This window comes from Pteropus vampyrus, unplaced genomic scaffold, assembly GCF_000151845.1.
Source record: "Pteropus vampyrus isolate Shadow unplaced genomic scaffold, Pvam_2.0 Scaffold250, whole genome shotgun sequence".
NCBI lineage: Eukaryota > Metazoa > Chordata > Mammalia > Chiroptera > Pteropodidae > Pteropus > Pteropus vampyrus.
In genome coordinates this window covers 928604-955639 of record NW_011889031.1, presented here as the reverse complement: position 1 = coordinate 955639, position 27036 = coordinate 928604, and the positions used below count along the sequence as shown (strand labels likewise).

The 27036-nt window shown below is 55.2% G+C and overlaps 4 protein-coding genes across 6 annotated transcripts in view; 3 read left to right on the top strand and 1 right to left on the bottom strand.

The window, feature by feature from the left end:
- Positions 1–811: 811 nt before the first annotated feature.
- On the top strand, positions 812–15918 carry SNRNP70 (small nuclear ribonucleoprotein U1 subunit 70). Of its 2 annotated transcripts, none has more exons than XM_011374564.2 (10): positions 812–1029; positions 1757–1913; positions 3246–3308; positions 3421–3475; positions 7811–7875; positions 8037–8099; positions 9004–9085; positions 12226–12327; positions 14936–15023; positions 15133–15918. In XM_011374564.2, exons 2-10 carry the CDS (start codon positions 1767–1769, stop codon positions 15755–15757), a joined length of 1290 nt encoding a protein of 429 aa, XP_011372866.1. In that variant the 5' UTR covers positions 812–1029; positions 1757–1766; the 3' UTR covers positions 15758–15918. The 2 variants fall into 2 exon arrangements, with proteins under 2 accessions (XP_011372866.1, XP_011372865.1); XM_011374563.2 differs by having other exon boundaries at positions 813–1029; positions 15106–15918.
- A 3661-nt stretch (positions 15919–19579) lies between these two features.
- Positions 19580–22928, top strand: LIN7B (lin-7 homolog B, crumbs cell polarity complex component). Of its 2 annotated transcripts, XM_011374562.2 has the most exons (6): positions 19580–19683; positions 20042–20160; positions 20425–20496; positions 21126–21335; positions 22328–22491; positions 22819–22928. In XM_011374562.2, exons 1-6 carry the CDS (start codon positions 19647–19649, stop codon positions 22838–22840), a joined length of 624 nt encoding a protein of 207 aa, XP_011372864.1. In that variant the 5' UTR covers positions 19580–19646; the 3' UTR covers positions 22841–22928. The 2 variants fall into 2 exon arrangements, with proteins under 2 accessions (XP_011372864.1, XP_011372863.1); XM_011374561.2 differs by lacking the exon at positions 19580–19683 and having other exon boundaries at positions 19691–20160.
- Positions 22929–23040: 112 nt separating this feature from the next.
- Positions 23041–23770, bottom strand: CUNH19orf73 (chromosome unknown C19orf73 homolog). The gene is given in 3 exon segments (XM_023520170.1): positions 23041–23382; positions 23384–23590; positions 23720–23770. Coding segments are annotated over 3 exon segments (507 nt in total). The 3' UTR covers positions 23041–23133.
- A 250-nt stretch (positions 23771–24020) lies between these two features.
- Positions 24021–27036, top strand: part of LOC105301795 (liprin-alpha-3-like) — a 42259-nt gene continuing 39243 nt past the window's right edge. Inside the window, 1 exon segment of the mRNA XM_023520169.1 lies at positions 24021–24174. The gene's annotated coding sequence lies outside the window, so the exon portion shown is untranslated.

Below are 27036 nucleotides of genomic sequence, written 5' to 3'. Positions count from 1 at the left end.
GAAAAAACTTAAAATGCAATATTTAACTCTTCACAGGTCTTCAGGGCCCTGAACAACATGGCTGCCAGCTCCCTAATGTCACCGGCAGCATAGTGGGATTCCTGCCAATTGTCCTAAATCAGGGCCTTTGCACTAGCCATTAACCCCACCCAAATGTCCCTTCCAGGGCCTTTGTTCAGATGTCAGGTCTTCCGAAGAGCCTTCCATTAACACTCTTTCTAAAATAGCCTCCCTCTCAGTGCTCATTCACCTGCTCTGCCCTTTTTTTTTTTTTTAATCGTGCAGGCCACTATTTGAAATTGTTTATTCTTTTAAATGCCTTTGTCTCAAGTACGATGTAAGCTCCCAGAGTAAAAGACTTTGCTTTAGTCGCGTGTTATAGTCCCAGAGTCCAAACAGTGCCTAGGATACATCAGGCGATCCGTGAACAGTTATTGATTTAATGGTTAGACACCTAAGCAATCACGCTATTAACATAGGGACTTTTTGCCAGGCGGCGGAGGGGCACACAGAATACACACCGCCTCACGCATGCGCGCAAATCCGGGAAGTGTTAAGAAAAGGGGCGGAGCATTGAGAAAAGTCGCGCGGACAGAGGCGGTTGGAGTCCAGTGCGCGAGGTGGAAGGGGACCGCTGGCTGCGAAGCGCGCGTGCGCACTGCGGGCTCTAGCCTGCCGCGGCAAAGGAGTTTAAGGGGCCCAAAGGCGGGGCAGTGCCCGCGCGCGTGCGCAGTGCCTGCGGCAGCGCCGAATCCCAGTGTGTGGCTGGTGCTGGCATCGCGCGGCGCGTGCGCGGTACGGACGGCGGAGGGATTCGAGGCCGGTTCACCTTTTGCCCCTGTCGCGAGCCGAGGCCGCGCGGGCTCCTGAGAAGCGGCCTGGTGCGCGCGCTGGGCGGGCGACGGACGCAGACGGGCGCGGACGCCGCTGAAGTCAAAGCCAGAGCAGGAGTCCCTGCTGCTGAGGGGCCGCCGCAGCCGCCGCGAGCCCCCGGACCGTCGCCAGGTCGAGGAGGGCGCCGCGCGGCCGGTGAGTGTGACTGAGGGGCCTCCCCGGGTGCGGGGCTGCTACCCACAAGCCCTTGCGGTGGGCCCCGGTCTCTTCCCCGCGGCCGGGCCCACTTCCCACGCCACCGCCACGGCACCTTTGTGCACCCCTTACCCAGAGTCCCCTGGGCACTTAGGCCCTCTTCCCACGGCGCCCCCGCGGTCCTTTACCCACAGGCCCTTGCGGTGTGTTGCCTCTTTTTCTTCCCGTCTCCGCGGCGTCCCGGACCCTTACCCAGAATTCCTTTCGCGGTCCAGTTCTAGTACCTGCAAGCGCCTGGCTGGACGGCTTTGCTAATTATGACTCTCCTACTGATCGAGACCCGCTACCCTCATCCAGTTCTCCAAGTGCCGGACCACCAGCCGCCGCGCTGGACCGCCCTCATCGGGGCGCTCGATTTCCTCAGCAGCCCCCAGGGAACTTCTCAGGCCCCCCCAGTTCATTGCTCAGGACTCCAAGGCTCTGCTTAGAAATCCTCGTTCCGTCATTGTTTCCTTGACGGGCCCTGCCCCACCCACACACAATAACTCTCTCCCAAGAACGTGCTTTCTCAGTCTGGTCTTACTACTTTCCCCTGTGACATAGGATCGTTTTGTGTCCTTACCGAGACCTTGTCCCTATTTCTCTTTTTTCCTTGGGAGTAAGGGATCATACGGGCTTCACCTCTACCGCCCACCCCAACTTAAGGCTGGCTTGCTTCTGCTCTCAGACTTGGCAAGATGACTCAGTTCCTGCCGCCCAACCTTCTGGCCCTCTTTGCTCCCCGTGACCCCATCCCGTACCTGCCACCCTTGGAGAAACTGCCCCATGAGAAACACCACAATCAACCTTACTGTGGCATTGCGCCCTACATCCGAGAATTTGAGGTGAGCTTGCTGAGCAAATTTAGAGTGGTTTGGGTTCCGGGTGTCTGGGAGTGTTTCTGGATTTGGGAGTCCAGTCTCTGACCATTTTCTCGCTGTATGATTTAGGCAGGGCAGGTGGTTGATTGTTTATGATCCTCAGTTTCTCTCTCTTCAATGAGGTTGACGATATATCCCTTATGGGACTGTATAAATTCAATTTGTAGCAGTCGAAGATTCAGGCACAAGTCTGGTGGTACACACACCATGTATCAGTTGCGTGACCTTGGACAAATGGTACGTCCTCTTAGTGCATTGATTTCTTTATCTTTAGCAAGGGAAATTATTATTTTATCATATTTAAAAATGTATGTTTTGGGGCTTGGTGGTCAGCAAATATCAGTGTTATTGTATTTACATTAGCACCGTGCAAAAGGGTGCTTAAAACCACGAGCTTGAGAATCTCAGCTCTGCACCTTCTGGGTAAACGCGGATACACGACTCAGGCTCCTGGGCCGCAGTGTTTTCATTCCTAAAATTGGGATAACAACGTCCATCTCTTACGGTGTTTCAAAGCACACCTGAGAAATGGCTGGTATATAGCCCGAAGTTGAAAAAGGAAAGTTCTGGCATCCTAGGGGAATGGCATCTGGAGATGGAGAAAGTCGCAGAGCAGAAGTTGGGTAACAGAAGATGAACCCTTTGCTAGGATCTGCCGCCTTCAGTGAACTGTAGTTGAGAAATGTTAATAGCCAATTAAAAATAATGCAATGGCTGCAGGCCAGGGGCACCTTTAGTGGTGCTGGTCATGTGTCAGTTACTCTTCGATGAGTGCTCCCCGCGACCAGCGACTGCCCTGGCCCTCACAGGGTATCCAGGTGTCTGCTCCTGAGCACTGCGCTTTCAACTCCTTTTGCGTCAGGCCTAGTTCTGATTCCGATCCGGGATAAGAGACAAGTCCATCGTAGATTGAGGCTTTTAGTAAACACGAAAGAATTATTTTTATTTTTCTGGCATTTTTAAAGAAAGACTGGATGATAGAAAACATGTTTTTATTAGGTTTTATGAGCATAAAGACTCCTTTGTCACATTGCTGTAGAAGCTTCTGGATACTGCTTACTCCTGATCTCTGTACTTCTCTTGTCACAGTTTGCCGACGGCATTGGTCCATGGACCGTGCTTTGATCTTCACCACTCCCGTGCCTCCACTGGCCTGGAAAGTGTCCTTGTTATTTGCTTGCTTGCGTCTGTGTGTGGTGGGAGTGTATGGCTGAGATGCTCATTATGTCTTGGATGGGCGTCGTTTGCCATTTCCCCTAGTCCTTCCCACCCTGTCACCTCTCTTCTTGTTCCCAGGATCCTCGAGATGCCCCTCCTCCAACACGAGCAGAAACTCGGGAGGAACGCATGGAGAGAAAGGTATGTAATTTTTGCCTCCTGGGCCTGTCTTTTTTTTGCCACTTTCTTTAGAATGTTCTTTGATGTCAGGGCATCTGGATCTGCATTCATTTGTCTGTCTTTCTCCTGACAGAGACGGGAAAAGATTGAGCGGCGACAGCAGGAAGTGGAGACAGAGCTAAAAATGTGTAAGTCTCTTTTTCTTTCTTTTGTATTTTCTTTTTTAAACTCTCTCGTGTTTCTCTCCCCCAGGTCAACCCCAGGACCCTGTTTTGGGAAAATGGGTGGTTCACGTTTTGGCCCCCACTGTTTGCCAAGCACAGTGTTCGCTTTAGGCAGTTCAGCGGGCGAGTGTGGAGTAAGAGTTGGCAGGAAGGGAGAGCCCTGGTACCTCGGGCTGCATACTGCAGGGGGCGGTCTTGCAGGGGCTGCCACTGCCCAGCTGGGTATCACAAGCTAAAGCAGTGAAGTCCCGGCAAGTAAGGCAGTCCCGGCTCCCCCTGAACACCCCGATTCTTGGGTTGGGGATGTTTCATCTCTTCCGGGTACAGGGGGAATTGGTACATAGTAGCCATGCACTGGATTTCACCACCTCACACGGGCCTTTGTTGTTAGAGCAAGGGCCTCCCAGTTAGAAAACGGGGGGTTTCCTCCTACAGCCCTGAGGCCATGGTGAATCACTTCACTCTGAACCTTATTCCCTGGAATGGCACATTTTCTTGGGGTGCTAATGTAAATGTAAATCTCTGACATCTAAATACCTGAGCATGTAGCTGAGAGCTCTCTGAGACCTGCTCTCACTGAAGCTGCCTTCCTCCGAGGCCTCAAAGGCATTTCAGAATCAGTGTCCAAAGCACAAGCAGGATTTCCTCTCCCATCAACCTGGTCGTTGGATTTCTTCCCTGGGACATGGCCTTCCGGCTTTGCAAGACCTCAGTTTTTGCCACCCAGTTTGTTTTTAACACCTTTTCCCCCTTTTCCCAGGTTGTCACCAAGACCCATGTCTGTTACTCTTTAAATGTCACAGACTGACTTTTTTTCTGTGTCCACCACTCAGGTCTCTCGTTTGGATGCGCAGTGACAATCTAACTGCTTTACTTCTATCTTTGTCCCCGCCAAGTCCTGTGGGTCTTTTTTAAGTGCAACTCTGAATGTCCCTTTCTCTGCTAACAGCTTCCTTTTGCTGAGCACAAAGACCATAGTCCCCTGCCCACTGTTCCAGACCCGTCATACATCATGCTCCCCGCCTCTCCTGCTTTAGCCACACCGGCCTCTTCTCATGCCTCATCCTTGCCACATGGTCTCCGGTCATTGGGTCTTTGCCCAGGCTGTTCCCGCCTGGGGTGTCAGGGATACCTTGGTTTATGTGTAACAGCCCTTATCTCAGTTCAGCTGTCACTCCTAAAGAAGCCTTTTCTGACTGCCTTGCTCAGGTCGAGTCCCCTTATACTCTGAAAGCCCCGAGGTTTGCAAGTTGGCCCCTGCAGTCTGCAGGGGGATTCACTGATAAGTAACCTGTCTGCACCATTGGTTCACAAGTACTTCAAGAGGGCAGAGTTTGGATGGGATTTGCTCACCATTGTTGACCCAGCTCCTGCACGACGTGGCACACAGAATTGTTGGCAGCAGTTGCCTTGGGGAGTCTTTCAGGTCAGCTCTTAGGGCCTAGGCCTCGTAGTCTGAGCCACGTGAGCTTGAATCCTGCCTCTGCCACTTAGAGCTGCATGACCTTGGGTAAGTCACTTCTCCCCTTGGACGTTGTTTTCCATACTTTAAGAATGGGATCCTGGCATGGTAAAGGACACGACGAGGATGCAGTCAGCCACGTTCGGAATGGGGGAAATTGTATAGGACAAACTTGCGACTCAGTTTTTTTAACAAATGACAAAAAAGGGACAAGGAATGGGCCACGTGGATTCAAGAGTCAAAAGACCTATCAACCAAATGATAAGTGCAGAGCTTGTTTGGATCCTGATTTAACTATAACAGTCCAGTTTTGAAACAGTTGACGTCTCGACACTGGGTCTTGGGTCAAGGAATTAATGTTAACTTTTTAAGGTGTCGTGACAGTACTGTGTTATGTTTTTTTAACAAGTCTGTGTTAGAGATGAAAGTGGTGTATCTGGGGTTTGGTTTAAAATACTCTGGCAGAGTGGCGGGTAGAGCGGAAACCAGCATGGCCACGTATTGATAACCGAAGCTGGTTCGTAGGAGTTTGTTATACTGTTCTTCACTTCAAGTGTTTGATCTCTGTAATAAAAAAGAAACGAAGAATGGGTCCAGTACAGTAGGGTTCTTCTGCCCCTGAGAGCCTCTGTCCCCAACTGTAGAAGCTTACTGTGCCTCGTCACAAGAGCTACCATTCGAAGGGCCTGGACCCTTGCTAAGCACTTGATGAAGGAAGCGGTGACTTGCTGAGGCCGAGTATGCTTGCCAAGAGTGAGGGGTTCTGAGCTACTTTTTCTGCCATCTAAGAGCTTGATGAGGTTTTCCAACTCCTCAGTCCAGTCCTTTGAGCCCCTGCTCAAAGAGAATTCCTACAACCAAGGATTTCCCAAGGGGAGCGTTGCCAGCAGAATGGAGTGCAGTGGTGTGTGGGTGGTCACGTGTGCACGCCGACTGGCGCACTGACCCCCAACTTCTTTGCCACCTTTTATCTGATGTGTTCACTTATGTAGGTACCGTTAGCTCGCCTGTACTAGCTTTTACCTTTAGTCAGACTCCTGGACCCGTTGGGTAGGCTGGAACTGCAGGGACTCACCGTGCGCCTGTGGCCCTTTTGGCTGCTGGGCACCGTTAGGCCGTCTGTCAAGAAGCTCAGCTCTCGGCTGTTTGGCCTTCATCTGCCTCCCCAGGCAGTGATGGGTGGTCTCACTCTCCTGTTCCTGCCGCACCTGTTAGGCCACCTATTGCCTGGTGTTGGCAAGTTGTATTCCCTTTGCCGCTGTCACACATCGGGTCTTTGGTCAGATGTTACCATCTCAGGCCTTTCCCCACCGTCCTGTCGAAACTCCTTTCTCTGTCTCTGACATCACTTGATAGAAGTAGATGGTTTCCTTGTCCTCCGTTTGCTGTCAGCCCCCTCCGTCAGCATACGAGCTCCAGGAGGTTCGGGGTCTTTCTCATCTCGTTCTCTGTTGAATCCCCAACATGTAGGACAGTTCCAGGCATATACAGGTGCTTAACAAATACCTGCTGGATGGATAGATGAGAGTGACCCAGTGCAGACTGAGACCTGGGCACAGAAAATTACAACCTAGCGGGTGAGGTGTGGTGAGGAACTGAGGGGGCCAGGCATAGGAATGGAGTTGTCTTCAGAGACTGCCATCAGTTCCTAGGTAGTTAGTCCCTTAAATTTGGGCTCAGTCTTCGGCTTTTTAAGAAATTCCCTAAAGTCACTTGGTATTAGTTTGTATTTCTTCACAGGAAATATCTGTGACTTAATTTCTCTAGCTTCTGCAACTCCCAAAACTTCCCGAGAAGCTAGTGCCCATGGGTTCAGCTTTGGGGCCTGCAAGTTGGAAGAACGCCTGGGCTGTGAGGCGAAGCTGGGATATAAAGTTGGGCTTGGTCTCTGCTGCTCCCACGCTCCCCCCTCTTCCATGCCTCATGGTTTGTGTTGTTTCCATTTGCGAAATGATGGTGCATAATATTCAGTCTCGGCACTATGTCTGGACCGTATGTATGTTCAGTATTACTATTATTATTTTCCTCAGATTCCAAGTTCCCCTGAGAGTAGCCTTTATCATAGAATAAGCACTATCTCTGTGCTGGGCAGAGTTGGGGCCTTGGCAGGCATCAAGGGCCAATGTGTGTCTTTGGGCCACCATACTTGGTGAAAAGGACTTCTTCCCAAGCCTGACCCATCAGAATCACCCATGCAGTTGGTTTTGTAGTAGACTCTGGCTCCTGTCTGTGGAGATGGTTATTCCTCAGTGGCCTTGTGGCAGTAAGGCTGGGAGGACGAATCTGATAGGCCTTTGGTGAGCTCCAGCACCAGCCCTGGGTCCGCCCCCTGAGGCCGCAGGGCGAGGGGAAGAAAGCTGGGCTAGGACTCTCCTAGGTTCCTGCTCCTCCCTGGAGGGTTGCTTGGTACCAGGTTTCCCCACGGGCTGCAGTTGCTGGCTCTGCCAGTGGGTGGCAGTGTGGCCCTTCTGGTGAGAGGGATCTCAGCATCTGAGAGGATCGGCTTCCTGTCCAGAGATGCCCAGTTGGGCTGTTACTCAGTGCTGGGAGGGATGGGGCCTTAGGGTATGTGGGTCTCAGGTGGCAGTTTGCTCTCCCCCATCTTGTTCTCTTGAACAAGTCAGCCTTATTCTTCACCCGCCACCCCCCACTACCACCCCCACCACCAGTTGGCCACTTGGATTAAGGCTGCTGAGCTTAAGGGAACCCGGGGCTCAGGTGTGCTGAGGTCTCCAGGTCACTGACAGTTTTTTTCTAATAGGCCTCTGCTCATTTGTCTGTGTCTGGTTACATGGGAGTGTTGATACTTTCTACTTACTAATTCTCTTTCTACACAGGGGACCCTCACAATGATCCCAATGCTCAGGGCGATGCTTTCAAGACTCTCTTTGTGGCTAGAGTGGTGAGTCCCAAGCCTTGGAACCCCAGAGGAAAGGAATCTGGAGCCCAGGCTGCTGAGAGCCTGGGTGTGGGATGGAGGAAAATAGGCTAGGCCCCTGGAATGTTCTGAGGGCTTTGGGACAACTCACTTCTCCTCCTTAACTCTGTATCTCTTTCTCGTAGAACTATGACACGACAGAATCCAAGCTCCGAAGAGAGTTTGAGGTGTATGGACCCATTAAAAGAGTGAGTGGACTGGGGCGGGAGTCTCTGAATTGGAGGCGCATGGAGGGAGGGAGAAGGCCGTCCCTGCCCGGAGGACGCAGCGCATCATTCCAGGGCCTTGGAGTCCGTGGCCCAACTCACATCCTGACTGCACTTCCCCGCCGCCAGCTTTGGGTGGCAGAAGTACAGTTAAGAAGTGATGACTGCGGGGTGGGTCCATAGTGTAGTGGTTAGTACATCTGCTTTACATGGACAAGGTCCTGGGTTCATGCCTCAGGTGGAGCCATGGGCCGTACCCCAGTTGTGCCAGGCCCCCCTAGTACGCCGGGTTCACCAGGCCCTGGGTGCATGCCCCGAGTGTGGGAGTAGGCGCCCTGCTTTCAGAGATCGGGTTCTTAAGGGGAAACAGTAACATCCATAGGTCAGGGTTAGAAGTTGGGGGGACGGGTTAAAGAAGGAGAAAAGAAATAAGGAATTGATGACTGCTTGTTGTCGACTTAGAGCAGGGGTTGGCAAACTGCACGCTCAGCTCTTGGTAAATAAGTGTCATAGGTGTTCAGCCAGACCCATTTGTTTACTGTTGCTTGGCCGCTATTTGTGAGGCTGGGTTGGGTAGCTGCGACAGAGACTGGTCTTCAGAGCAGGAAACATGTGCCAGCTCCTGTGTCAGCACAAGGCTTTACGTTTAAATGACGTGTTTTCTTTTAAAAGTCACTTGAATGCTCTGGGCAGTCGTGAGTTCACCATGCACGTGAACCGCTCAGCCTAGCACTGTTACAGCATCAGTCACTCTGGGCTCTTGAAGGACGGTGGGTCTGAGGCATCTGTTGTTGGCATCGCCCAGCCCAGGCCTGGCACGCAGGCTGTGCGGTTGATGGGATGAGGGTTCCTTGTGTCAGACTAACTTCTGTCCGCTACACCCCAGATACACATGGTCTACAGCAAGCGGTCAGGGAAGCCCCGGGGCTACGCCTTCATCGAGTACGAACACGAGCGGGACATGCACTGTGAGTACCTCCCGCCTGAGCCCTGCCCTCTGACCCTCTCTCTTCTCTGCTGCCCCAGCCCCTTCCCGTCGTCTGTCCCCACCTCCCACCCTGCCAATCCTGACATTAGCGATGTCTCTTCTCCCTCTGTTTCTGATATATCTTTTTTTTTTTTTGTATACGTGTTTTTTAAAAACAAAAACCAAAATCCCCCACAACGTGTGTGTGTGTGTGTGAACCTGGGGAGGTAAGTGTCACACGTTGAACCTCGGGCAAGGAGGGAACTGGGTGGGGCCAGCTAGAGGTGGGGGGAGGGGTCGGATTTTGGGGGAGCCTCTCCCCATCACCCCACCGGAGTTGGGGGCAGCCAAGTTGGAATCAAGACTGGCCTTTGAACCAGTTCTCTCTTCCCCCAGCAGTGCTGGGCCACCCGACCCTCCGCCTCCCCACCCCTGGCCCCCCACCCTGTTCCTCAGTGGGCAGTGGGCTGGTAGGCGTGTTCAGCGCCTGTCCCCACAACTCCAAAGCCCCCTTTGAGGCTGCGGCGGCATCCACATGGGCAGGGATGGGTGGGTGGGGGCGGGCATGGCTGCGGCGTGTCCAGGGGCCGCCGTATTAATTGACTGTTCTTATTGTCACTGCAGCCACCACGCAGCTGGCTTGCAGCTGATGCTTACGCTCCCCTTACAACACCTCAGTGTATGGTTGGTATAAGGGTTTGTATCATGGGTAAGATCACTCAGCACCGCACACCAGCCCAGCTTAGCCAGGCAGCTCAGGAGCAGCGAGGTGTCCCTTCTCCCATCCCTAGTCACCCCTCAGCCTCCCCGCACCCAGAACCCTTTCCTTTTTTGGGTGTCCTTTGTCCCTTCTGATCCCTGATAATCCTGCTGATCCCACGAGGGGAAGGACAAACCCTGACGGGAAATGCAGTGGGCCTCTCCACTTGGGCCCTACCTAACCCGACCTACCTGGCTTCGTGGTGTCAGCGGCGAGGTGGTGGGCATACTGCAGAGCGGGTGCATTAGGGCCAGGGCTCCATGTGGAGCCCTTTGCACCCTTCCCCCACATCTTCCGTGGGGCCGTCACTGGTGGCCCTGGAGAATTGTTTTGGTTGCTAGATTTGGGGTGCGTTGCCCCGCTCCTTCTGCCTTGTGGTCGAGGCCCCCGAGGGGCTGTGGTGCCTGGCCGCTCTCCAGAGTGCATGGGATCAAGGATCGGGGTGTGGGCGGGGTAAGCAGCAGGCTGCAAACAGCTGAAGGTGCTGGAGGGTTCACTTAAGATTCTTCCACTGTCTGGAGACCTAAGAGAGGGAGAGAGAGAGAGAGAAAGAAAGAGAGAGAGGCCTAGCAGTACACACGGTACACGTTTTCTTTGCTGTTACTCCGGGGTTGGGCCTCTGCCGGGGTTTGGGACACTGAACCAGAGCAGGGTTCCTTTGCTTGACTGTTCCCGGTCCTTAAAATTTCTTCCCTGACTATCCTCTGGGTTCAGGGGCCAAGCGGCCCCTTCTCAGATCGTGGACAGCACTCCATCTCCTGGACCCCCGAGGCTGTCCGCTTGTGTGCCAGCCTCTGGGCTGAAGCAGGCGGTGGGAGGGAGTATGGAGTTCGAGCTGGAGAAGTCATTCCATGTGCTGAGGGGGGCGGGGCGTGTGCCTAGTGTGGCGTGGACTCGGGGAAAGGCGAGGGCGGACAGGGTTGCCAAGGCCTCCCCAGCCTTCTTTTTAAATTCAAACAAGATAGGTCCAGAGTTTTCCAACTTCTAGACTTGACGTTAATCCTTGTCTCCCCCTCCTTCAAAGCCTCCATGAGGTTTCTTTGGGGTCCACCACTTCCTCTGCCTGTCTCCAGGTGGTGCAGGAGATGTGGTTCTTCTCCCTTTCCGTGGTTCCCTAGAACCCCCATTGCCCTGCCCTGTAGCTTTAGCTGACCCTGTGGTGGTGGGTGTGGGGTCTGTGCGCGTGCTCAGGTAAGCTTGGGGGCTCCAGGTAAGCGGTCCCGTGTCCCCCCCCCGGGAAGCCCGCCTCCTCGCCAGGCCCCCAGGAGTTGCCAAGCCCCCCCCATCCCGCTCGGTTTGGACACCCGCAAGGCCGGCATCGGTAAATGGCACCTTTTTCTCTTCCTCTGGTTGTTATTTGGGGGGGAGCGGGCTGGGGCGGGGCAGGGTATTGTGGTTGGTCGAGGACAACCCCCTAGGCTAGGGCTGGGGGAGGGAAACGGACTTTTTTGGCCTTCCCAACAGCCCCCATGTGAGACAGGCCAGGGCACTAGGCCTGCCATCCTCTGTGCCCCGCTCAAGAGCGGGAACATACTTCTCCCTGCATCTCCCCCTCCACTCACCCTTCCTGAGAGGCTCAGGCTGGGGCTGGCTGCCCAGCGCGTGTTGAGCTGGGGGTGTGGAGGGAGAGAGGGGACGGGGCCCGGGGTTGGGTGGCAGAGTCGGTCGTCTCAGGTAAGGCAGGAATTTTTAGCAGCACCGCACGTCTCCCATGCCTCCTTCCACTTCCCTTCTCCCCCGCCTGCTGTAGGGGGCCCCTCCAGGCCTCCTGGGAGCACCATAACCTGCCCTTCCGCTCCCTGCCATCTCCTAAAGATTTCTCCCACCCGTTCTGATTCATTTTCTGTTCTGATGTCTGTTTACCCTATGCTCACCCTCACCGCCCCCCCAAAGAAAATAACAGAAAAAACCGGTGTGAACTGGGGTGCGGAGTGGCCCAGCTGGGCCTCCTCCCCCAGCGTTATGTTTTAGGGTGCATGCCTGGGGTTGTGGAGGAGCCCTCCCCTGCAGCAGAGTCCAGACTTAAGTTAACCTCCGGTTTCTTTGCAGCGACTTTGGCCACCTTCGCGGGAGGGGGCTGCTCTGTCGATTGGGAGTAGGAAGGGCCTGGGAGCCAGGGGTTGTCAGTTTGGGGTGGTCTTGACCCCCTAATAGTGATTGGGGGTGACAAAAAAGCAGGTGCTGAGATGGAGCAGGCCCCTCCCTGGCTGGTAGAGGGTTGGTCTGGCCATCAGTTGCCTGGCTGTCTGGTGGGCGTGTGTGCGTGAGTGCCAGTGCCTTGATGGGGATGTGTGGGGTTTGGGTGCTGCGGAGCTGGCCCCTGTCCTGACTAGCGCACCCTCTGGGGACTCCTCCCCTCCCCCTCCCCACATCTGTTGCAGCCGCTTACAAGCACGCAGATGGCAAGAAGATCGATGGCAGGAGAGTCCTCGTGGACGTGGAGAGGGGCCGGACCGTGAAGGGCTGGAGGCCCCGGCGACTGGGTGAGCACATCCTGCCCACGCTGGGCTCCGAGGGTCGCGCGCTTGGTGGCTTCATCCTCACCTCCTTCTGCATCCTCTGCTGCTTTCTGTCTTCCGTTCCTCACTCCCCCCTCCCGCCCTCTCCAGCTCATCACTTTTCACATCTTCCCTCCCGCCCTCTCCAGCTCATCACTTTTCTTCCTCACGTGTCGTTTGCATCTGTCTTCTAGTTCTGGGTTACCCAGTACAGGCAGGAGCCCTGGCCTGATACTGGGACCAAATGCCAGCTTGCTACTTACTAGCTGGTGGCTTTTCCCTCTTCCTGCCTCATTTTCTTCACCCTGGAAACTGGGAATGACCTCAGAGTTTACCGAGGTCAACATCAATTTCCCAGCTTGGCCAGTAGCACTTGGTGGGTCTTGTAAACGTCATTCTCATCTGCTTACACTTTGCTTTTGTACATTTATTCGTTCATTGATTCAGCAAATGCCTTTGATCACTAGCTGTGTACCAGGTTTCTAGTTAAGAGCAACATATAATAGGCAGCCTCTACCCTCAGAGCCGCCTACATTCGGTCCCCCCATCTCTAATTGTCATTGACTCTCTTAATCAAGGTGTATTTGGTTACAAGTATCAGAAATTCATTTGAGTTTCTTAAAGTATAAGAGTTTTCTCAGTATAGACTTCTGGGTGTCTTTTGGAGCCCAGAGACATGCGATGCCAGTCGGCCTCAGGAGGACCTAGTAGCCAGACCTTAAAGCTGTCAAGAGCCACCTCTAGCATCTCTGCCGCTTCCTTCTGTCTTGTTTGCTGGCCATGCAGACGGTCTCTTCTGCGTCTCCTTGCACAGGCCCACTGTGGTGCTCCACAGCCCCCTGCTCTATACCTAGTCCTGAATGAGTCTTTGTGCGATTCGGGGTCGGTGGATCTGATTGGCACAGCGTTGGGCCTGGACCTGGTGCTGAGGTCCTGCCATCCAAACATGCCTCTTGAGGACCGACTCCTGTGAGAGTGAGTGACAGCTCTCAGACCCCGGGCAGACACCCCAGGTGGTTCCAACACCCTCTGCTCTTAATCCTGCCTCCCAGCCCGCTTTTCTCACTCTTAAAATCCTGTGCTGGGAACGTCACACACTCATCTGCCGAGTCTCTGAACTTGATAGACAGGTTCGTTCTTGCGCTCTGGTTTCTCTGAGTGGAGCGGGTTCTTCAGAATCTATTTCCTGTCGTCGTAGAGTCCTAGAATCCCAGAATCTTCTAGTTTGGTTGGCATTCAAACTTTTTGATGGTGATCTTGACCCAGCTTTTGTATGCAAAAATGCATACAAAAGTTTCACTAAGCAGTAATTACCTTTTTCAAGGGCAGCATGTGCTAGTACTTCATACCGCATTCTGTCGTTTTGTTTTTAATACATTGGTCGCAATCCATATTGACAAGATCCACTGCTGGGTCATCACTTGAAAATGGAAAACCCTCCTCTGTTCTGCTGTTCCACTCCGTGCCTGTGACATTGCAGACGCCTGGTCAAGCGCCCGTCTCTGTTTGAGTGTCTCTGCTACCCGGGCAGCCTCTTCCTTTGCCGCCCTCACGTCACCCGGAGCCCCAGCCTGCCACTCTGCAGTTTTCTTCCAGGCACTGAGCTGCAGGAGAGTGTGTGGAGTCAGCTGGGAGTCTTGTCCCAACTCTGCACTTTCTTTGCCAGGTCACCAGGGGCAAGTGACCTTATCTTGAGTTTGTTTCCCCATGTGAAAAAGTGGCCTGTCCGCTGCTCCGTGGGGTTGTTTAGCCCGTCATTTGCCTGCTGCACACAGACCTTCGTGTCCTGCGTGCTGCTGTACCCCGCGCTGGTTACAGTGAGCAAAGCCATACGTCCCGCCCGCCACGGCGCATCGCAGGCTGCTGGGAGACGCGGCTGCGAAGCAGCGTGCGCGTGTGGAAGTCAAGACTGCAGCCGACGTTCTGGGGGGAATGTGTGCGGCCTCTGAGGACACAGTGGAGAATGGCTTTTGACTCGGTCGGTCAGGGACGGCTTCCTGAGGAGGCGGTGTTTGGGTTACCGTGTGAGGGGTGCGCAGGCGTGAGCGAGACGAGAAAGGTGGATTCCGGGGAAAGGCGATCAGCCCCCAAAACGAGCAGGACAGAGATGGAGAGTGCGAGGAGTTTGAGAAGTGTCCAGAACGCGGAGAACGGGAGCCCGTGGTCTGCGAGCCGGCAGAGGCCCGCCCTTGCAGGCTCTGGTCGCTGCTTGATGAGCTGGGGCTCCGGGCAGCGGGAGGCCGTCAGGCTTTGCGGCGGAGCACGGTTTCAGTTAGCGAGATGGCTGTGGCCTCGGGTGAGGACGAGGGTGACTTGGAGGGACGATTTGCGAGGAGACTGTGCAGTGCACAGTGGTTAAGGACATGAGCTTTGGGGCCTAGTGACACGTGTTTCCTGGCTAGCACTTTGGGAGTCATCTGATCTCAAAAGCACGGTGGTCACGTTAAGAGAGTGCAGGCAAAGTGTCCTCACAGTACTTGGCCCCATGGTCACCAGCAGAGATGGCGTCTTGCCCTTTGCTCTTGGATGCTTCTGGTTTCCCCTCCTGCGGTCCAGGCCCGGCTGACCCTCTGTCTGTCTGCCCCTCCCCCAGGAGGTGGCCTGGGCGGCACCAGAAGAGGTGGGGCTGATGTGAACATCCGGCATTCTGGTCGGGATGACACCTCCCGCTACGATGAGAGGTGAGGTCGGGCACCCAGCTTCCTGGGAAGGGGGCGGTCACCTGGGGGAGCCCTGCCACACACCTCTGCCCACCTCATCCAGGCCGGGCCCCTCCCCGCTTCCCCACAGGGACCGGGACCGGGACCGGGAGCGGGAGCGCAGGGAGAGGAGCCGCGAACGGGACAAGGAGCGAGAACGGCGACGCTCCCGCTCTCGGGACCGGCGGCGGCGCTCCCGGAGTCGCGACAAGGACGAGCGGCGGCGCTCCAGGGAACGCAGCAAGGACAAGGACCGGGACCGGAAGCGGCGAAGCAGCCGAAGCCGGGAGCGGGCACGACGGGAGCGCGAGCGCAAGGAGGAGCTGCGTGGCAGTGGAGGCGGCGGCGACATGGCGGAGCCCTCTGAGGCTGGCGACGCGCCTCCTGACGATGGGCCTCCTGGGGAGCTGGGTCCTGATGGCCCTGACGGCCCCGAGGAGAAGGGCCGGGATCGTGACCGGGAACGACGTCGGAGCCACCGGAGTGAGCGGGAGCGGCGCCGGGACCGGGACCGAGACCGGGATCGGGAGCACAAGCGGGGGGAGCGGGGTGGGGAGCGGGGCAGGGATGAGGCCCGAGGCGGGGGTGGTGGCGGCCAGGACAACGGGCTGGAGGGTCTGGGCAACGACGGCCGAGACATGTACATGGAGTCCGAGGGAGGCGATGGGTACCTTGCTCCAGAGAACGGGTATTTGATGGAGGCTGCGCCAGAGTGAAGAGGGCCTCTCACCTGTTGTTTGGACGTGTTCCTAACCAGCCCCTTGCTGCCCTCCTCTTCCCCAACATTGGCCATCACCTAAGTTTGCCAGCCAAGGGTAGGAGTCTCCTTATTTGTTCTGGCCCCTTGGATTTAAAAATAAAATTAATTTCCTGTTGATGTTGGGCACCTTGGTTTCTTCTTCACCGTTGTTAAGGTCTTCCCTGGAAAGTTATCACCTGACTCGGATGACCCTACTTTGGTGTGTGTTTCGGGGTGTGCCTAGAACCTAAGGCTGGGGGTACCCAGGTATACCGGAACTGTTTAAATGGGGCGAGGAAGGCCATTGTGTGGGTCCTTGACCCCTTAGTGTTGGTCTGGCTCCCCCTGCCTTGTTTAAACCTCTTCCACGCATTGCGGGCTGTCCAGACTCCTAACTTGGCTGCAGTGGAGGGTCTTTATCAGATTCCTCAGTGGAAGCTGCAACTGTGAATGTGGGAAAGGGTAGCTGTCGTTTGAGTTGGAGAGCAGGAAACAGGGTGAAGAAACGAGAACAGGACAGAAGGATGAGAAGGCTGGGAAGAGCAGGAACGCCTCACAGGGCCAGGATGGAAAAGGGCCTGCAGCTGACGACAGCAGCTTCCCTGTCTTTCTGTTCCATGCTTCCCAATGGTAGCGGAGGAATAACAAGAAACAGAAGAGCTTCCATGAGCAGCGGAGGTTTCGGCTCATGTCTGGATAAAAGATTAAGGTGGTGGTGAGAAGACCAGTCTGGTGACCCCTTGAAAAGGGAGCCAGAGAGCCTTGCAGGACCCCCCAGGAGAGGCTCAAGGCTGAAACTCCAGGTACAACAAGGCGGGGAGACGAGGTGGAATTTGAACGCAACAGTCCTTTGTGTCAGCGCTCAGGGTGCCTGGGAGCTGGGCGTTGGCTGCCTAGAGTAGACCAGCCAGGATCTGCTTTGGTCTTTTAGAAGTTTCCCAGCCTCGAGGCACATGGCCTGATAGCCCAGCAGTATTCTGTCACATGACTGTACAGAAGGATCCCAGTATGCTTTCTGAGTGCCTGGTGTTTATAAACACACAGCCAAAGATCGCGGGCATTTCCTGCAACAGGAGACCACCGGATAAATAGGCATATTTTCATAAATACTCGACATGTTGCAACTAGGCTTCTGGAATTGGCCATGAAGAATAGCTCATTTAAAGATTGGACAAGATATATAAACAACTTGTGAAAGACATTCAGGGGTAAACAATGTCGGTGAGACTTGAGGGGGTCTGATCCCTAAGAAAAGGCAAGTACACAGGTGAATTTTATATTGACATTTGCCAATTTAACATGGAGGACTAGACTCAGAAGGTTGCAGTCTTCCACAGGGCTGGGTTCACAGAGGTTGCACCAGACAGCTGGGACCTGGTAAAGTTCTCACATTGGGCATTGAGCCCTCACCTACATAACATCTTTCTTTCAGGAGCTGGCCAGCTCCAAAGCTGCTCGTTATTGCAAGACCCAAAGCAGTACGGGGGCTAATGACCTGAGCAGAGTTCTCAGCAGCCATGTAGTTCTGGGGGAGATGGGTTGGGGTTCAAGGCCTGCCAAGGTGGAGTGGCTGTGCTTGAGACCCCAGAGTACCATGATATTGGAATAGGGCCGCAAGGGAAACCTCGTCAGGTTTTAGGTGATCTGCCTGCCGGAAGAAAACCTGCGAAAGATATTCAGAACCTCTTCCATTGTTAGTACACAATGCTCAGCATCCACTCAAAATCATCAGGGGTGTTAAAAAGGGACTTGAATTACTGAAAACCAAGAGAAAAAATAGGCAATAGAAGCAGGCCCAGGCATGATTCTGCTGGAGTTAGCATAAATTAAAATAATATGTTCACTAAATAAGGGGGAAAATGGAGAATTTTAACAGATCTGGAATCTTAACAATTTTTAAAACTGGGAAACAACATTAAGAATTTAGTAGGTTATTTGATAGTTGCTTAGATACTAGATAACCTCAACATACCTGTTAGACTAGAAGTGTGAGGGAAATGAAAGAATTAAGATGAACGTAAGAGAAATCTCAATCTTTTTAGGATGTTAACAGAATACATTTGACCAGAAGGAGGGATTTAAAACGACCCAGCTCCGCAAAGCAGTGAAGTCCCAGGATGGCAGTTTCTAGAGAGCACTTGGACCAGATGGGGGTCAGAGGACTGACTGCCAAGGAGTGTTTGAGGATAAACAAAAAGACTCAGTAAGATACCTGTTGTGATGGAAAAGTCGAGAATGTGATGAAAGGAACAAAAATAGAAATCACAGGGAAAAAAGCTGTTCAAGAAAGGAAATGTAATCACAGCACACCACTCAGAAAGTACTTAGACGTGATGTGAGCACTTCATCGATCGATCTGAAAACTGGTACCGTGAAACTACCATGGGAAGGGGAGGGGTTGTAAGCAGAAAATCAATATGTAATAATTACAACTAAAATTGATAAGTTGAGAAAGCATGTTCCTTAGGTACAGAAGTAACTAGCAGATTTCTTTAGTTTCACTCACCTGATTGCTTCCTTTTCTGGCCATTCTTTGTCCTCTTCCTGACTTAAGTGCTAGGAATTTTGAGGACTCGGCCTCAGGTCCTCTTCATTCTATGGTCTCGTCCCCAGCATTCTTGTCCACTTCTATGGTTTTATTTACCATCTTTGTCTAAATTCTCGAAACTGCTTGCAAGCTTTGGATACTTTACAGCAGCGGTCCCCAACCTTTTTGGCACCAGGGGCCAGTGCTCCTATGAGAATGCAATGCCTGATGATCTGAGGCGGAGCTGAGGCGGTGATGTTGGTGCTGGGGAGCAGCTGCAGATACAGGTGAAGCTTCGCTTGCCACTCACCTCCTGCTGTGTGGCCCAGTTCCTAATAGGCCACAGACTGGTACCAGTCCATGGCCCAGGGATTGGGGATCCCTGCTTACAGGCTACTCGGATATTCAGATTTGAAGTGTCCACTATCTCCGGCCTAGACCAAGCAAAAGGCCCCACAAGCACGTTAATACCCCCTCTCTACCTCCTGGTCCTCGTATGCAGTTGATCACTGAACATCCACACATTTTCATATCTGTCCACCTATCCTCCATGCCTCTGCCCTGGTCCCAGCCATCACAGACGCTCGGACAGCCTTCTGATCAGTCCCCTGTCTCCACTCACATCCAGTCTAGTGGCCACATGATGGCCATAGCGATCTTCAGATACACATTTGAATATCACATTTTATTCTTTGGAATTACCATGAAGTCCAAAGTCCAACTTGTGTGTGTCAACTCACAAGTCCAAGCATAAACTGCATCCTGCCCACGTTTTCACCTTCTTCACAAGTCACCCCAATACCTACTCTCCTGTCCAGCTATGTAGACTCTCTGCCTAGAAAGTGATCCTTGCCCCCATGTTTTGACGATTGTACCTCTAAGGACTCCATGTCGATGTCCCTCTTAGGTCATGACCTCCCCACTCCCAATTCTGACCACAGTTGTAAGCTGGTCGTCTGCCCCCCTCCACCAGAGGCTAAGCTCCGTGAGGCACTGTGCCCTGCTCGCCATCGTGTCCATCGTCTTGGGCCCAGATGTTTAACACGTTTGTCCAGTGAACGTGGAAAGAAGGGATAGAGAAGGGACAGACAGGTGTGGCTGGGAGGACAGACAGATGGAAAGAGCTGCAGAGAGGCTAGAATAGGATCACAAACAGGACAGACGCTGGGGGCGAGGGTGCCGCAGCAGGTGGACCGGCGGCGGCCGGCTGCGGGGAGCGGGGCGCACGCGGGGCCGCGCCTCCGCAGGGGGCGCCCGTCGCCTGGGGCGGGGCCACGCGCAGGCCCGCCCCCCTCGCCTGCGCCCCGGCGGTCTGGCGGCTCGCAGCAGTGGCGCCGACATGGCTGCGCTGGTGGAGCCGCTGGGGCTAGAGCGGGGTAAGCGCGCCGGGGGGCCCTGCCCACCCGAGCCCGGATTCCCGCCCCTCCCCCGCAAGGCCCGGGCGCGGGTGGGCGGGGCGCCGCGAGCCGGGATGTTCTGTGGGTGTGGGAGGGTCCGTGGGCGAACGGGCCGGGGAGGGGCGCCCGCCGCTCATCCCTGCCTGGGTGCGTATGGGGATTCCGGGGCCGCAGGGCGCCCAGCCGGCCGCAGTCTCTCCCTCGCCACCGGCGACTCTGCGGCTGTCCTCCCCCGGGTCTGTCTGTGCTCGCCCTTACTCGGTCTCTGGCCGCGTCTCTCGATGCTCCCTGCGTCTCGGTGTCTCTCTGTGTGTCCGCGCCCGCCCCCGCCCCGCAGACGTGTCCCGAGCGGTGGAGCTCCTCGAGCGGCTCCAGCGCAGCGGGGAGCTGCCCCCGCAGAAGCTGCAGGCCCTCCAGCGCGTCCTGCAGAGCCGCTTCTGCTCTGCCATCCGGGAGGTGAGCCCCGCGCGGCGCCGGGGACCGGCCGGCAGCCGCCGTCCTCCTGGTCACCCCGAGCCTCGGGACTACGCCTCCCAGCAGGGCCCGGGGCGGCCCGCCTGGGATGCCCGCGTGTCAACTCCGGGGTTCTTTGGGAGTTGTAGTTGCCTCTGGCTCCGGCTTGCGGGGGCGGGACGCATCCTTGGGTGGGAGGGTCTGCAGGCCTGTGTTGAAGGCAGGAGCGGGGGGTCTGGTGGCTCCCTGATGCTGCACCCTCACCAGGTGTATGAGCAGCTCTATGACACGCTGGACATCACTGGCAGCGCTGAGATCCGGGCCCACGCCACAGCCAAGGTAGGCACCTCCCACCCCATCGCTCATGGGATCCCCGGAACTAGCTCAGTATCTTCCTGATGTCAGGCATTCTTGGTTCCTCCTCTGTGCTTTTTGTCAAATCTCTACACCACTCGTACTATTACTTACTTATAATTTATTTTAAGTAATCTCACATTTTAACTTAAATGTCATATAAAGAAATGTATCCTTAGCCACTACAAATTGAAATGTACCACGCACCTGCCTAGAAGATAACCATAAATACCCAGTGAAAACAATAAGATAGCAATAAGTACTGAAATCTGATTAAACTACAGTTAGATGCTATTTCTTGCTGCTTCCTGGAGGCTTTCAGCTCCTTCCAGGCCTTGTTTTTCTCTGTTAAAAAGTGAGATTGGCAAGTGTTGAGTATTTAAGACACACTCGCACCAAATGGAGACTTTCAGTTTGGCATGTCTGACCCATCCAAGGTGAACCAAAAGGGGCGTCCAGTCGTCGTGGAGTGACCTCGTGTTGAACTGACAGGTGCCTCGTGCTTGGGGAACGTGACCTGGCCTCAGTTGCTCTCCACAGCATGGATCCCCCCAACCCAATTCGTATGTCGTCCATGGAGGGGCCCTCACCTCTGGACGCTTTCTCTCTCCCAGGCCACAGTGGCCGCCTTCACGGCCAGCGAGGGCCACGCACACCCCAGAGTAGTGGAGCTGCCCAAGACGGATGAGGGCCTGGGCTTCAACATCATGGGGGGCAAGGAGCAGAACTCGCCCATCTACATCTCCCGCGTCATTCCTGGGGGCGTGGCTGACCGCCACGGAGGCCTCAAGCGTGGGGACCAACTTCTGTCGGTGAATGGTGTGGTGAGTGGGAGGGTGAGGCAGGGCTGGGGGTCACTGTCTGTCCCTATTTTTGACATTTATTCAACACACACTGGTTGAGCACCGCCTGTCTCCGGCCCTGTGCTGGGCACTGCTGTAGACCCTGAGAAAAGCTGGCCTCAGCTCTTACCTTCAAGAACTCCGCCTCCGATGAGAAAGAGAGATTCTGAGTGATGTAGTCCTAATCCGAGGAGATTATAATGAGGAAGCACAAAACATTGTGAGAGCCCAGATGTGGCACCGGACCAGGGTAGATGAAGGAAGTTTTTGCATAGGAAGGAACATCCGAGTTGGGTTTTGAAGGATGAACAGGAGTTCTCCAGGCATATAAGGTGGAGAAAGGTGTTACTGGCTGAGGGGTTGTAGGTAGGGTCTGTGACACTCTTCTGGGATGAAAAGAAAGGGCTGGATTCTGACGGACTGGGCCCACTAGTGCGGCCAACCTCACAGGCCTGAGTACCAGCCTGAGAAGCTGGGACAAAGTCCCATGGCAGGGCTGTGAGCAGGATAGATGTAGCTCAGCTTGGAGGTATAGAAAGACCCCTTTGGGACTGTGGGGGACGGACTGAGGGGAGAGAAGAGAAGTCAGAAGGCCAGGGAGGAGGCTAGAGTGAGAATCCGCTGGGGAGAGGACCAGGCCTGAGCTGGGGCCAGAATGTTAAGGACATAGAAGATGGCCTCAGGGCAGGAGGGATGTGGCTGGGAGTTAGCAGATTGTGGAGGGGGGCGGGTCGGGAATGGAGATGGGCCTGGTGGTCTGACTCGGTGACTTACGGAGCATATGGGCCTTTTCCTCGATATGGGGACCTGGAAGGTTTGGACACGGAGCCAAGAGTTAATGATACCCCGTGGGGACATGAGGTTTTCGCACCCAGGGCTGGTACCAGGTCTCCAACAGTCAGTCCCGTTTCCCGGGTGGGCCCTGGGTGAGGGCAGTGGGCCCCAGGCCTGGCTGTCTGTGTACTGCCCCCCAGAGCGTTGAGGGTGAGCAGCATGAGAAGGCGGTAGAGCTGCTGAAGGCGGCCCAGGGCTCCGTGAAGCTGGTGGTGCGTTATACGCCTCGCGTGCTGGAGGAGATGGAGGCCCGCTTTGAGAAGATGCGCTCTGCCCGCCGGCGCCAGCAGCACCAAAGCTACTCGTGAGCCCTTTGTCACTATTCCCCTGGGGCCTCCACTGCCTCCCTTATCCTCAGACCCCTGAATCAGGCCAAAGACTCCTAGAACCTTGCTGGCTCCTCTCCCAGGGATTCTGACCCCTGGCCCAGGCTTTTCACCCCAAGCTGGTCTAGCTAAAATTCTTGGAGACTCAGCTTACTGCCAGCCCAAGATCTGCTACCTACCTTCTTTGGAACCCCTCAACCCACTTCCCTGGGCCCTTGGCTCTGGAACCCCAGTCCTGGCTCTCTCCCAGGCCTCCCAGGTCCCCTCCCCTGAGCCTGGCTCCTCTCTCTTCCCTCTCCTTGCAGGTCCTTGGAGTCTCGAGGCTGAAACCACAGGTCTGGACCGGCTCGCTCACTCCCTCCCCTGTACAGTATTTATTGTCACCTGCTCCTTATTTAAAGATCTTTGACCTTCACTGAGTGTGTGTGTCTGTTTTGTATCCTGGGGTTAGGTCTTGAGATGTAGGGGAGGGAGAGAAGCTGATGTCGAGACCAGGCCCCAAAGAAGCCCTTTACAGAGTCTGAGAGCAGAGGTAGAGACTTTTCCCCAGGTCTGAAGGCAGAAGCTGGCTGGCTTCCTAGGACAAGTCCAAGGGCAGAGGCTGGGACCCAGACTGGGTCTCAGTGCGAGTCAGAACGGAAGATAACGCCCCCTACTCTTAAGAGAGTCTGAGGGTGGAGGCCCAGCCCCTTCTGTAGCTGGTCCCACCGGAGTCCCGAAACGCTGCGGGAGCCAGTGGGCGTTCTCGGTGTGGGCGGGGCGGAGCGAACCATTAGCCTTGTCCGCCAGGGGAGCCCTGAAGGCTGTACTATCGTCTGCGTGGGAGGCGGGGGTGGGGTTGCCGCGTGCAGTTCCCGAAGCGGACACAGGAGGTGCGGAATCAGGTGCACTCGTCGACCCGGCATTCACCCCACCTTCCAACCCGATCGCGCGTCTCCGGGGTCGCCCCCACCTTAGAATACGACCTTTACTCCCACCTCGCCGCACGCGCAGCCCTCCCGTCCCGTGCGGCGTGAGGGCCGGCGCGCGCCACCGCCGGAATCCGGGGTCGCGACTCGCGTTCCACGCCGCGCGCCCCTAACTCCAGGTGACATCATCCCCCTGCCGGGCTCCGCCCCCCGCCCCAGCGACTTCACGCCGCGCGCCTATTGGCCGGCGTGTCTTGAGCCCCGCCTCCAGCCCTCCGCCCGCGCGACCCCTCCCGGCCCATGTGGAGGCGGGGTTTAGCCGCCGGCCGGCGCCGACGCTGCCTCCCATTGGCCACTCAGCGCCGTCTGTCAGTCGCCTGTTAAAGGGGCCACGACCGCCCGGGAGCTGTTGGGGGGGGAGGGAGAAGGAAATTTTTTGGGGGGGAAGGTGGGATTTGGGGGGCGCTGGTGGGCACCCCTGGATCTGGCGGCTGCGGCCTTGCAGGGGAAAGCTGACCGGTGACAGGGGTAGGAGGCTATTTTAGGGGGTAGAGAGCTGTGAGACAGTGAGGGGGAGGGGGTCCCCAGCGCCCAAGCCGGAGCAAGAGACGCGGAGCCCGCGCGAGCGGCGGAGACAGGGCTCCGGAGCTACAGATCCGGGCCCCGGCCGCCGCCAGGGGCCCCGCCCGGTCCCCCCACCCCACCCCACGTCCCTCTTGCAGCCCAGCTCCGCCTGCAGCCGCCGCGGACCAGGTAGGTGAGAGCCCGGCCCGGCCTGCCTGTCAGCGCCCACCCCGGGGACCCGTCGCCGAGCTTCCCCCGCCTCCTCGAGACCCTAGATTCTCTTCCTCATTCTCAGGGACCCCAGAGCCCGGATCTCACAGCCCAACCCCAGAGAGTCAGGCGTGCCCCTCCAGGCTCTCAGAGTCCCCAGCCGAACCCTAGAATCCCAGGCGTACTGCCGCCTTGCGCCTCCTCCAGGGCCCAGGAGCCTGGATTTCAGTTCAACCCTGGGAACCTCTCTGGACCTAGATCCTCCTCCTCCTCGGCCCGGTCCCGGGAGCTCCAGACACCCGCCGCGGGCTGTGTCACATTCCCTCGGCGAGGGCCGTCCGTTGTCCGTCGCGTCCGCATAGTCCCCCATTCGCGCACCCCGTATGCCCATCTCCAGCCCTCCGGCTTGAGCAGCCAGCCGCGTCCCTTAGTCCAGGCCGGCTCCGCGGCTATGCTGGACACAGGCCGGCTCTGGAGCTGTCCATGGTCAGGGTACTCGGCAGCCTCGCCGCCCCCATCTCCTGCCGCCTGAGAGGGGGCGCCGGCGGTGCGGGGATCCCCCCCGCCGCGCCTTTGACCCGGGGATACCCGGGCCCTCCCCGACCCGGGCGCCAAGGTTTCAGGGTTCCGTTGGTCAGGCTCTCGGCCTCGTCCTCACCATCCCGGGTTTCCGGGACCCCAGCACCTTCCTGAGGAGTTAAGGCTTCTGAACGTTCCTGCCACGTCCACCTTAGGGACCATGGCATCCGGTGATCCCGGTCCCCAGCTTTTGGCCCCTTTAGAGACCCAGTTCAACAGCCCCTATTCCCCTCAGACAAATATACCCAGCCTCCCAAGACCTCAGCCTCTACCCCCTTAGAGATTCAGGCGCCATGACTCTCTCCCTTTCAGAGACTCAGAATACAATTCTTAATGAAATTCTTTGGCATCTGCCCGCCCTCCCCCGTGGAGACCTAGATGCCTTGCCCCCAGTCCTACATCCCCTCAGGGATCCAGGCATTATGATCCCAGCTTCTGTACTGACCAGTCGCCTCTGTTGAGGCCATCTGCCCCAGCCCTCCCTCCAAACCCCCTTGTCCTTTACCTCCACAAGGATTCTGGAGCCCAGGCCCCAGCTCTGCCCTCCCCCCACCCCGCAGGTATCTAGCTCCTCAGCTCTTACTCTTAGGGACCCAGGTCCCCATGGCCTCACAATCCTCCCTATCAACGTGACATCTCTGGCCAACCCCTGCTTCATCCCCATTTCCTCTCAGCGGGGCTCCCTGGAACTCTATTCTCTCCCTTCAGACTCAGCTCCTTGACATGCTTTCAGCACCCCGTTGCCTTCTGAGGCCCATACTGTGACGTCCCATCCTCTAAGTAAACTCTCTCAGGCTATGAGCCAAACACACATGCCTTCCTCCAAATGTGTTCTGTGACCTAGGCTCATTAGATGATCTAGAACCTATCCATCATCTTCAGCATTTCCAGTTAAAGTGCCCACCCAATGTCCACGTTCTAGATTACTTCTGGATCCTGGAACACTCCTAGTCAACATCTCTGTTCCGTTGTCACCCCAGGCGTGTTTTAAGTGCTAGCTTAGATGCTAAATTCCAGGCATGTTTTTTAACCAGATAAATTCAGATATTTAGATAATCTCCCCAAGCCAAATTCTGATCCCACCATCTCCTCAGACATGTTCCAAATTTTTAGAAACCAGTCCTTGCTTATTCTCTGCTAAATGTTCATTTTAAGTGTGTTTTAAGTTCCAGCCACATCCTTGGCATCGTTCCAGATTTTATTATCTTTTCAGGGGCATTCTAAGGTCTAGAATATGTGTCTTCCAGTTATGTGCTCTTTCTCCAAATTATGCTGTCAATTCTAGAATGCACTTTTCTGCTTTGGATTCCATCCAATCCTACAGTCTTAAATCTAGAGGAGTCCCACCGAAGTGTTCCACCTTACATCTTCCTTTCTCAGGTTATAGATTCTATTCCCACTTTCTCTGTCCAGCTTTTCCTTGGTGTGACGTTAGTTTAGAACTTGTCCCCTGGTGGATTGCAGGCTTCCTCCTCCATCTGCCACTTCAGCATTCTAAGCATGCTCTAGGCTCGCTCCTGTTCTGGAGTCTTCAGCCTAGAAATGTCCTCATTTCCAGAACATCCCTCCTCGCCTTTGCCAGCTCAGTCCTTATGCCAGTAAATTCTCTACTCCCAGCATGCATCCTTCTGCATCTTCCCCCAGGCACTTCTAAGTTCCACGCAAACTCCTTGCTACTCTGTAGGTTTTTCCTCACCTCCAGGGCACGTTTTGAATTCTAGAGCACATCTTCTGCATTCTGGGTTCTAGCATTATCGAGACACATGATAAAACCAAGAATGCAACTCTCGCTATACTCTGTCATACCTGCGTCCCTGGTAGATTCTGAGTTCTACGTTATGTCTCCTGACTAGGCTTGTTGTGCATTACATTAGGTATATTCCTAAATATAATCCTGGGGTCACCCAGATGCTCTTTAAATTATTGATTGCTCTCAGCTGATTCAAAGTTCCAGACCTGGGTTCTAGAATATGTCCCATGTGCGGCTCTTACCCCAAGCACCTTGTAAATGTGGGAGCATATATCCTTTTGGCACTCTGTACTGTGTCTACATGCCAGTGACTTTCTAGATCTTTGCCCAGCCTTGCTACGTTTTGTTTGTTTCTCAGTGAATTTCAAGTTCTAGCGCAGCCTCCCTAAAGCATATTGGGTTGCATCTCCTGAGTAGGTTCTCATTTTTAGCTACCATGTTAATTTGGGACCGAAGGATGGTCTGCCCTCTTATAAACATTTTCCTAAATCTGGCCTCTGAGCGCTGGGTTT